This window comes from Microtus ochrogaster, unplaced genomic scaffold, assembly GCF_000317375.1.
Source record: "Microtus ochrogaster isolate Prairie Vole_2 unplaced genomic scaffold, MicOch1.0 UNK10, whole genome shotgun sequence".
Classification (NCBI taxonomy): Eukaryota; Metazoa; Chordata; class Mammalia; order Rodentia; family Cricetidae; genus Microtus; species Microtus ochrogaster.
In genome coordinates, this window is record NW_004949108.1 from 3,893,671 (window position 1) to 3,904,857 (window position 11,187).

Sequence of the window (11,187 nt, forward strand, 5' to 3'; positions counted from 1 at the left end):
CTTCCTTCCTTCCTTCCTTTCTTTCTTTTGTTGACAGGATTTCTCTGTAGCTTTGGAGCCTGTCCTCAAACTCACTCTGTGGACCAGGCTGGCCTGGCACTCACAGAGTGCTGGGATTAAATGTGTGCATAACCACCGCCCGGCTATATTTTTTTTCCTAAATCAAATAGCTTTCAAAACAAGTAATACATTTTCCTCTGCTATGCATGCACATACAGTATGGAACATGCAGGCAACCCAGGACCCAGGGACTTCTGGTTGCCCAGAGACTGCCAAGTCAGCAACTGGATCTGCTGCACACAGAGCCTTGGAAGTCAGGAACATCCCACTGCAGTGCTAACCTCAGGGCTGAGCTGAGGTGTGCGTCACAGAACACTTAGGAGCTGGCCAAAGGCGTTCACTATGCGAAACTAACCTGAGCCTGAGCCGCACTGCTGAAGAGGAAACAAGCACAGCAGAACTCCTGAGGAAGAACAACGGAAAGGACTGGGAAAGGGAGAAGATGACGGGAAACCCATTTGGTCTTCAAGGATCAGCACAGGTCAGGGTGCGGGGAGTTAAAGTCAGGAACTGTGTTAATCTCCAGAGAGTCCAAGAATTCAGGAAAGATGGTATCAGCTAGAAGGGCAGAAGCAAACATGCAGAGAGGACACCAGGCTCCTCCTCTGCAGCAGCCTGCAGGGATGTGGGGACGGCTGTAGTGATTTATAGGATGTTCCTACAAATCACAGGTCAGACCTCCTACACTTGGCACCCAGCTGCGGGCTGAACATACACTTCTCTGGTTCTATAGGCTTCAAATGAGCCTTTAAGCCAAATGCAACTCTTAAGTTTGATATTAATCTTCCGGTAAATGGCAAGCTTTCAGCCCTGGGGCTCACTCTTTGCTTTGAAGGAGCAGGAAAAAAGCTTGTGCCAAGCAAAAACAAATGGTGCTGAGGAATACGACTTGGTACAAGAGTGGCAGGGCAGACAGGGGTTCAGGAAGGAGAGCGGAGGACAAGCTGCAGCTCAGTGCTCGGCCTAGCAAGACCTCTGTGCACACTGGTCTCACATGTACAGGCACCTGAGCTTTGGACCCAGTTCACAGCTGCCTGTCAAATCTCAGCTACCAAGCTGAGATGGGGCCTTGTGATACAGGCCTGCGAGTCAAGACAGCAGCTTCTCATTGTTCAGTTACCATCAGCCCCTCTTGCTCTTGCACTCAAAAGTCCCCATGACTTGGAACAAAAAAGCAATCCCCATTGTCAGCTGGGGTGAAGCTTTGGGGAGGGGGGTGCTTGGGCAACATGATGTGCAAGGCCCTGGTGTGATGCCCAGTGCAGGAAAGGACAGGAAGGGAGCAAGCTACCACAAAACAGAACCAAAGAACTGCATGTGAGTAGGGAAGGGGGCTCCTCAATTCTAAAACAGCCCCCCACACCAGGCAACAAAATACGACACAGAGGCCAAACCAAGCAGCACACATTGTAATCCTAGATACAAAGAAGGCAGGAGGACCAAGAGCTTGAGGCTGCCTAGGCTACAAAGCTCAAATTCTGTGCCAGGCTGCACAACACTGTGAAATCCCATCTCAAAAGGAAAAGAGAAGAAATACAGTGGAAATGACTGCTATGTAGCCCAGGCTATCCTCCTGCCTCTGATCCTGAACTCTAGAGTCACAGGTGTGCCCACTGTCCCTGTCCGCTTTAGGGGATTTCTTTTTCTTTTCCAGTGTTAGGTATTGAACCCATTGCCTGTGAAAGCTAGCTTTAGATGATATAGGATTAATGCTATAAAATCGGATATAATTTACCTATAAAATGCCGTATCACCACTCATGGTAGAGCACACATGTTATCTCATAATCCAAAGGCAGCAAAACCAAGATTAGGAGAGCTGTAGGTTATCCTTGACTACATAGCAGATTCCTGGTCAACCCAGGTTTTACGAGACCCAGTCATGAAAAATAAGCAAAACTAAAAAGGAAAAAAAAAAGTATTTGTCAACATAACAAAAAAGACAATGTTTCCAAATATGATTTGGCAACTATGATTCTACAGGGGCAGAATACATTTTTCTTTCCTCATACTTTGCACAACACTGAGAATAAGAACATGGATAAAGGGCCGGTGCTGGTGGTGCACACCTTTAATCGCAGAGGCAAGCGGATCTCTGTGAGTTCAAGACCAGCCTGGTCTACAAAGCAAGTTCCAGGACAGTCAGGACTACACAGAGAAACCCTGTCTCAAACAAACAAACAAAGAAGATGGAAATATTATTTGTGAAATTAAAACATTTGTGCCATTTCTGCAAAAGGCCACTTCCCAATGTATAAGCATCAAAGGGGACGTGTTTAACAGCCCCGCCCCTCTTCCGAGATGGTAATGACGGCAGTGTTGTGCGTTGGCCCTGGCAGAGCCTGGGCCACACTTATTTTTTTCTTCTCCCTCACATCCCACATCTAAACTTATACAAGTCTGTCTTCCAATTCACAACTGCCTTCTCTATACCACACGGCACTCAGGCTCTTGTCCTGTTCCACTCACTGCAACACCAGGAAGCACTCCTTAGAGGAGGAAGACAAGCCCCTAACATGCAGGTGGGAACAAGCTGAGTTACTCTCCTCACCACGCAGTGTTACCCAAAGGCCTGGGAAGGTAGAACCAACGGGCAGAGTTTCTTATGGTCCACCCACACCTCCACAGGTGGACATGGATTCCAAGCCAGAGTTACTTCTTTCTCAAATTGTCCCAGGACCCATCAAAGTCCCAATGCTGAAAATGACAGCCCAGCCCTGCCTTTCCTTGTGGGGACTGTCAGTCTGTTCTAGCTGCTTCCAGCTAAAACTCTTTGTTGTAACCAAAACCTTTCCAAAGGTCAGCCTTGGCTCTGCCACTTTGCTGCTCGAGGTGTGCCAGGCTCCCTGTGCCTCTCGCACTCACACTTACAGACCCTTCCTAGTCTGGGGCTTGTTCTGCCCCATGAGTCTCTCTCCTGAGCTCTCCACAGGTAACGTCTGCTGCTGAACGCTACTCCCACGCAGTAGCTCCATCCAGTCCACAGAATCAACCTCCAGGCTCCCTGAAGTCACTCTGGGTAGTTCTCTGAGCTTCCCTCAGGCACCTAGCCCACACTGGGGGAAAGGTCTCTCTTCCCGAGCACTCTCAGAGTCTTGCTCCTATAGCTCATGGCCAGACCTGAAACCCCCTTTCTTCCTGTTTTAACTCTGAGGATGGAGCCATGCTGATAGACTGTGTACTGTGATGTTGCCAGCATCCAGCATGGTGCCTGACACGCGGCTGATGCAGCCAATGACTACCCATTAGACAACGGAAACATGGGAGGCTGTGAGGCTGGGGGAGAGGAGCAGATGACAAGGCAGGAAGAGCAGCAGCTTCCTGCTTGAACAGCCTCACTTTACTATCACTCAGAACAAACATTACGGACTGCTGCGGCATCAGTTTCCCAAGACAGCTGCTCAGCAGCAAGCGGACTGGGAAAACATACCCACACACAGCCGAGCTACTCCAAGGGAGACTTCCTATGACTGGCGGCCCACTGCTCTCAAGTCCTCCCATCTGCAAGACCCACCCACTGCTCCCCAACATCCCAGACTAGCTAATGTCAGCTCTACACAAAGACTGCCTTCCTAAAGACATATTCCAGTTCTCTCCTTCTATAGACTAAAAGGTAAAATATGGAAACTCCTGGTACAGAAGAAGAATGCTTTCAGGATGACAATATGATAACAGATTTTAAACTTATATGTCATCACTGATAATCCTGGTCATCTAAGATGGCCTCTCTCATGGGCAACTTATTTGTAAAAGCAAGGTAACAAGAAGAGAACTAGACTCTTAGTTTTGATTTAGACCTCCAATTAGTCAACAGATGAAGCAATATTCTAGATTATGAAACACTTCACAGCCAAACAAACAACAAAGCTGAGATTACTAGTTTTTTCCAGCCTGCGCTAAGGCAGCACAAAGCAATCCACACTGCAGCATGCTGAGACACTTACTCTTCTACAGTGAGTCCGCAGTACAGCACAGCCACACAGAGCCCAAAGGCTGTCAACACAACCAGTTCACACACACACTCTGTGCCCGCTCCTGCTGGCGCTTACCGGAATGTAGTAGATGCCCATCTTGGGGGACTCATTGGCAGTAAGAAGCATTCCTAAAAATAAACACAATGAGAAAGTTAAACACATGACAGGAAGTACCCTTTTCTACGTGTTTTACATTTTGAAAGGTTTGTATTGCCAGTACTTGCAAGCTGCCTTTCAGGGCAAGGGACCTCAGTGGTGGGACAGCCGACTTCCTATTTGTGAACTCCCTGTCTGTGAATTTCATGAGCAAAGGCCATGAGCAGGCTCCAGAGAGGCACTCAGCTCTACACAAGATCCACAGCATTTCCAGCTTCATGCATAAGATGCCCAGAGAATAATAATGGAGAAAAAGACTCCCTTCCTGGAGTCAGGACTCAAGGAAGCAAAAGATCTCAGCATCAGAATTTCTGCATTAAATTTCAAAGCCAACTACAGATCAAAATGACTAAGGGAGCATTGTGTAGAACTACCCGCAAAAGACCCACGTCCCAAAAGACGTGTCAAGACGGGAGAGATGCCTCAGTGGCTAAAAGCACTTGTTGCTCTTGCAGAGAGCCAGCTCAGTTCCCAGCACCCACACGATGGTTCTATCTGTAACTGCAGTTCCAGAGGATCTGATGCCCTCTTCTGACCACTCTAGGCTCCAAGCACACATGTGGTATACATACATACATTCAGGCAAAACACACAGAAAATATTTTCTTAAGACCCATATGTCTGAGTGTTATAATCATCTCAGGGAATTTTTTAAAAAATGAACCACTAGAGAAGTTAATTTAGTCTCCATGGCATCCCCATTGTGAGAAAGCAAAACCAGGCTGGAGGGCAGCCCTGTTATTCCCTATAACCCCAAGAAATCAGAGATCCAACATTTGTAGGTATTTGGCTACTTCACGTCAGGTATGGAATGTTTCATCCCAGCAAGTACCCTCAGGTTTTCTGCAGCACCTCCAAGGTGACAAGATGTACTACAGCCACACCTCTCATGTCTGCACATGAATTCAGACAGCATCTACCCAAACCTCTACAAGATAATAATGTATGTTTCTGGATAAGCTCACATATGATCTCAGAGAGCATGGTACTCTTTAAAATAAACATCACCAGCCCATGTAAAGTGGAACATGAAAACTCCACTCAAAACAGACAAAATGAAAAGACTTCTTACATTATCAAATAAACCATTAAATAGTCTAAATACCATCAAGAAAATGAAAATCCTGGCATACACATGTGGCTACCGACTCGCCTTCCTCAGCCCACTTTCTGTTTCTAACACAATGTCAACAAACTAGACGGCAGCAGTGACTCCAAGTGCAGAAGGAGGACCTCTTCAAACAGGACACAGGACTAATGCAGCCACTTTCGCTAAGGAGCAGTAACAGTTCTTCTGAGGATACTGGAATTAGGGACAATGTTTCCACTTAGTTTCTCAAAATGCTGCTGTTTATCATTCACAAAAGAAATGAAACTGTTCTGGGCTGGAGAGATGGCTCAGTGGTTAAGAGCACTGGCTGCTTGTCCAGAGGTCCTGAGTTCAATTCCCAGCAACCACATGGTGGTTCAGAACCATCTGTAATGAGATCTGGCGCCCTCTTCTGGTGTGCGCGGGCATACATGAAGGCAGAATATTGTATACATAATAACTAAATAAATAAATCTATATTTAAAAAAAAAAAAAAAAGAAATGAAACTGTTCAGAGGGAGAAAAGACAACAGCATCTGCAGTCTAAGACACTCTCAGAGATCTGATACAGTGTGCGTGCGCACACCCCCACCCCCCACCCTGAGCACACGCACAAGTCAGAAATCATCTGGATATAGTTCAGGGAAAAGGCTTACCAAGGTCCAAGACACAAATCTAGAGACAGAGCTCTACAGCAGTGCTATTCAAGGTAAGTTCCCTGGGCCATCTGCAAACTGCTACCAGGCTGGAGATAAAAGTACAGAAAATGAAAGGAACCTAAAAGCCTGGAGGCAGCCTAACACGGCAGTGTGGAAAAAAGGACAAAACAAAACCGCGGGGCAGTGTTATCCCGGTGTGTGACCATTTTGCTAGTAATTATTTGTATTGTACTGTACAAAAGTACCAATCTGCAAGGGGTCCGAAGGTTAAAAGCACAGAAAAAAGGAAGGGCAGGCCCTGACTAGCCAGCTGGTCAACCACATTTGAAAAGCTCTGCACTGAAACACAGCTTTAGTCCCACTCTGAATGGTTCAGGGCAGACAATCTGGGAAGAGCAGCAGGAACACATCTGCCCCATCAGCTTCTCACTGACACGGGGAGCAGTAAGTTCACTGTGAGATTGCATGTGCAAATGCCCCATGGCTGTTTGCCATGTCATGTTCTGTTGGAGGATGCTGAGGGAGATGCAGAGCAACCTGGCATTTTCCACAGTCCAGGAGGTTTCCTGAAGCTTTGTATGGCAGGTAAGAAAGCTGAGGGGCGTGATGGGTATAGCAAAGCCTGAGGCAGGTCTTTCTCAAGTCCAAAGCCCACTATCTCTTTCTACCAATGGTTCTGCACCTCTAATCATGCATTTACAGGCTGGGGTGGGTCTCAGACATGCATCATCTTTACATGCTTTCTTTGTCAGCAAGCTATACACACTGGGTCCCAGAGTTGTGCTGTCTGACAGTGCTCTGACCTGTGCAGAAGGGCTGGTCAATGCATGGGAGCTGTGCAAAGGGCTGCCTGAGTAGCCAGATACGGGCCAGAAAATGAGCCAGGGAGGCGAAGTCATTTCTCAATATTCCAAGCTGCCTTGCAAATAGAAAAACATTACTAAACAAGTGTCATGGTTAGGCTCTAATCACTCCAAAAGTGAGTATGTGAACATACTAAAAGGGGTTTAGCTTGTCTAAACTATGAGTAAGTACCTAGTGATGATGACCACAGCTCAGAGGGGAAGGGAAGAGCAAGTATGGTAAAGCCAGTGCAGAACAGTCTCTGAGCACAGTGAGGAGCCCATGCCAGTGGGCCGAGGCCAGCACACGACTGTACCGTGGTCTTGTGAAACAATTACTGGCCTGGCTGTTGTATACCTAACTGCCTCTTGTAAGTCATCTGACAGAAAAAGCCGTTCTTCATCCAAACCACACATGGCAAAGGAGATTCCCGAACACACCGAACCAACGCTATCACCCCGTATGGATGACCTGCTGGAATGAGGGCTGATGCGCAGAATCTGCTTTGGTTTTTCAGAAGACAGGATTCTCTGTAGCCATGCTATCCTAGAACTACGTCTGGAGGCCAACTTTACTTCCACTTCTTCAATCATCAACCTGCATTTACCTATGAACATTCTCTCAGCACACCTGCCTACCTGGTGATCACACAGGCTATTATACACAGACTGCTCGGGTGCTTACTTGTGGTCAGTGCAGGGCCTGCTACATTAGTTACGCTATGGTGCACAGGAGGTTCAGGGTGCTGGCCTGTACAAACAGACACTATACCTCTCATGTCACTGCTTAGTACTTAGACGTCAGAAGCACACATATGCTCACTGCCTCAATGCAGAACACTACTTTCCTAGGTACTGCAGTTCCAAGCTAGCCCACCTTCATCTCTGTGGGCCATCTGGAGACAGACGGAGCCCAGGTTCTCAGGACACTCCTGTGCTGCCACCACCTGCAGCTCACTGTCCGTTCACTTCAGCCTTCCCACAACCCTCCCTGTTACTCTTCTGACGTTGTCTTCTCAGTCAATCACCTCAACAACAGAGCCGCTTTAATCCCACTCAATGACTGCCCTCCACACATGCCCCGCAAGCCTCCTCTGCCCACCTTCGGCAGCTCTGGCTCATGACTCTTCTAACACACTGACACGGGACCATCTCCATGTGCATGATGAGGCACTTCAGGCTTTGTTGTCTGTCTCGTCAGCAGAATTGTGTGTGCCTGTCCTTAGGGGACACGGCTTGAGATGGGGAGGGTTCTAATTCTCTCAGATCCCCATCAGGATCTGCCCTGAATATGTTGCTGAATTTTGAAACCTATCATATAATTTGCTGAACAGTACATGATGCAGTACTGTTCAAAAACTCTATAACCATCTGTACTACCTGGTAACTGCAGCCTCCTCTATATCCCTAACCTCAATTTCCACATGCTATTACTAATCCCATAAAGAATACACCAAAATAGCACTTCACCTGCCGCCTGCATGCAGTCTGTTGCTAGTTTCTACTAATAGCCGGGCGGGCTGAGCACTGAGTCATGAGAGTGCCCTTTCCTGAGTCACCCACACCGCTTCCTGCTCTTCCTTCTTCCAAGTGCCTGAAAAACCCAGGCACTGTTCTGACCAGGACAAATGTTATTTTATGAAGTAAATGCAGTTTGAAACTCCAGCACAGGAACATGAGCGCCTACCTGAGTTGGGATAGAGGCAAACGTCATTAAGGTCATGTTCTGGCTCCAGTGAAGTAAATATTTTTCCCTAAAACAGTAAGCAAATCTGGATTACTAAGATCATCAAAGACAGCTTTTTAGCAATGGCACATAAAGAAAATAAAATGGAGACCACAATCCTCGTAGTGCTACATAAAAGAAATAACCTAATTGAAAGAATTTATACTTTAAAATCGTTTTTGTCAGCCAGGCACTGGTGGTACACGCCTTTAATCCCAGCACTTGGAAGGCAGAGGCAGGCGGATCTCTGTGAATTCAAGGTCAGCCTGGTCCACAAGAGTTAGTTCCAGGACAGCTAGGGCTGTTGGGCTGTTACACAGAGAAACCCTGCTCAAACCCCCTCCCCCCCGCCCTAATCTTACTTGTCTTATCAACATATCAAATACTCTCATCTTAGAAATGAAGCTGTGGCAGAAAGTTGATCTGTTCAAACAGAACAGAAGAATCCCAGTACTGGAGATGCGGGTGCACAGCAGAAGACAGAGTTGAAACTGAACTGTGCAGCAGCATCACCAAAGGCCAAAGGCAATGAAAAACAAAGTATCAGTCTCTACACTGTGAAGGCTGACACATCCTACTTTAAAGGTGGGGGGCAGTCTGCTATACTATTAAAAACTGATAGAAGAAAAAAGGCCCAGAAAGAGGTAGGCGTGGAGAAAGACGAGAAGGATAAACAAGGAAAGCAGGTCATGCAGAGCTGGGTAATCTGTTAGTCAAGAGGAAGTGTTTAGTCTTAAGAAACAAAATGCCAAAAAAAAAAAAAATCTATTGCCATAATTACGATGTGATGTCTTCAAGTGGGGATGCTGACAAGTTCTGCCAGCTCTTGCAGCCATAAGTCATAACCAGAAGACCGACAGCAAGATGCGGTACTACCAGGGCAGAAGTAGGTGGAGCTGAAGCCCAGGCAGGATGGTGATTTCATGGTTCATGAAAAACAGTAGCCAAGCGCTCGCCCAGCTATCTCGCACTGAAGCGGGAAGGAGAGGGCAAGGAAAGGAGGAAGAGAACAGAACGTGATGGTGTGGCGCAGCAGACACAGGGGGCACAGAACCAGAGACAAAGGGATCCATGGGTCACAGGACCCTGGGGCCCAGGAATGCAGCAGTAAGGGGTCTGGAAGGACATATCCAAACTGAATGGGTCACTAGCTTAGGTGGGATGGGAGCCAGGTCAAGGGAATGCCTTCTTTACAGTATCTTGGGAGTTTTCAGACAAAAGAGGCAGTCGTGGCGGCTCCCAACTATAATCTCTGCATTAGGAAAGTGGAGGCAGGAGCTACACAGTGAGTCCCAGGCAAGCCTTATCTACATAGTGGGAATATATCTAAATAAAAATATATGCACTTATGCAATTAAATGTAACCAGAAAGAGTTTAAATATTATTATTATTATTATTATTATTATTATTATTATTATTATTATTATTATTATTATTATTATTTGGTCCAGGGTCTCACTGCATACTCCAACTCAGCCTCAAACTCTAGGTCCTCCGGACTCAGTCAGCCTCTTAAGTATTGAGATTATATGCGAACACACCCCACCCAGTTAAAGTTTTTCATTAGTTAGGACTGTCAGAAAAATTATTTGTCTAAGATATATCAAGTCCCCCAAGAGTCCTCGAACCCTCCAAACTCAAAGTCTACAAAGCAGAAAACATAGTCAATGCCCCTGCAAGCATCAGGGTAATATTTCCAATTCAGAAATGCCATAAGCTGGTTCTCCTCTCTTAAGTTACAGTCACAGGAATGGATTATCTCAAGAATGGCTGTGAATACCAAGACAGAGACAGAAGAATACAGAAATTAAGGTCACCACATTTCTGGAGACAAAAATGCAAAACTTAAAATAAGATCTTGAGAACTCAGTTTCATTTTATGTGTGTTGGCCTGAATGTGGGACTTCTGGGAAGTCCAGAAGAGGCCACTGGCCTCTGGGACTCAAGTCATAAACAGCTGGGAGCTGACTTGTAGGTGCTGGGAACTGAACTTGGGTCCTCCGGAACAGCAGCTGGTGCTTTTAACAGCTGAGCCATTTCTCTAGCTACAAAATGGAAAATTTAAAAAACAAAAAACAAACAAACAAAAAAAGTAAAGTAATGGCTACAAAAGCCAGAGTGACAGGTGACGGGACTGTGACTGAGCTGCCTGTAGCCCTCTGCCCAAGCACAGCAGGTGCCCGTAGGACCCAGTAGCTACTCTAAGCAGTGAATGCGGAGGGCATGGGCCTCCTGCCCAGTGCCATCTCAGGAGTGTTTTTAAATGAACACTTTTAAGCCTATAGAATTAGTGTATATACTAAAAAAACAAAAACAAAAACAAAAACAAACCAAGGGCTGGAGAGAGCTCAGCAGTTGAGTTCTTTCCGCTCTTCCAAAGCCCTGAGTTCTGTCCACAACCCTGGTCAGGCAGCTCACAAACACCTGTAATTCTTGCTCCAAGGGGGCATCTGAACATGACAGAAACACAGATATACATGCAGACACATGTATAAAACTTTAATATATTGTTTTAATTTTTAGAAAGAGCCAGGCGGCGGTGCCACATGCATTTAATCCTAGCACTTGGGAGGCAGAGACAGGCGAATCGCTGTGAATTTGAGGCCAGTCTGGTCTACAGAGTCAGTTCTAAGACAGGCTCCAAAGCTACAGAGAAACCCTGTCTCAAAAAACAGAGGGG

General features: G+C 46.5%; 1 protein-coding gene across 1 annotated transcript in view; it reads right to left on the minus strand.

Annotated features, from left to right (window-relative positions):
- Positions 1-11,187, minus strand: part of Nol10 (nucleolar protein 10) — an 86,945-nt gene that overhangs the window by 51,616 nt on the left and 24,142 nt on the right. The window contains exons 12-13 of the mRNA XM_005366514.3: positions 8,468-8,534; positions 4,109-4,161 (exon numbers count right to left, since the gene is read on the minus strand). Of these exons, the coding sequence (XP_005366571.1) occupies positions 4,109-4,161; positions 8,468-8,534 (120 nt within the window). The remainder of the gene's footprint in view (positions 1-4,108; positions 4,162-8,467; positions 8,535-11,187) is intronic.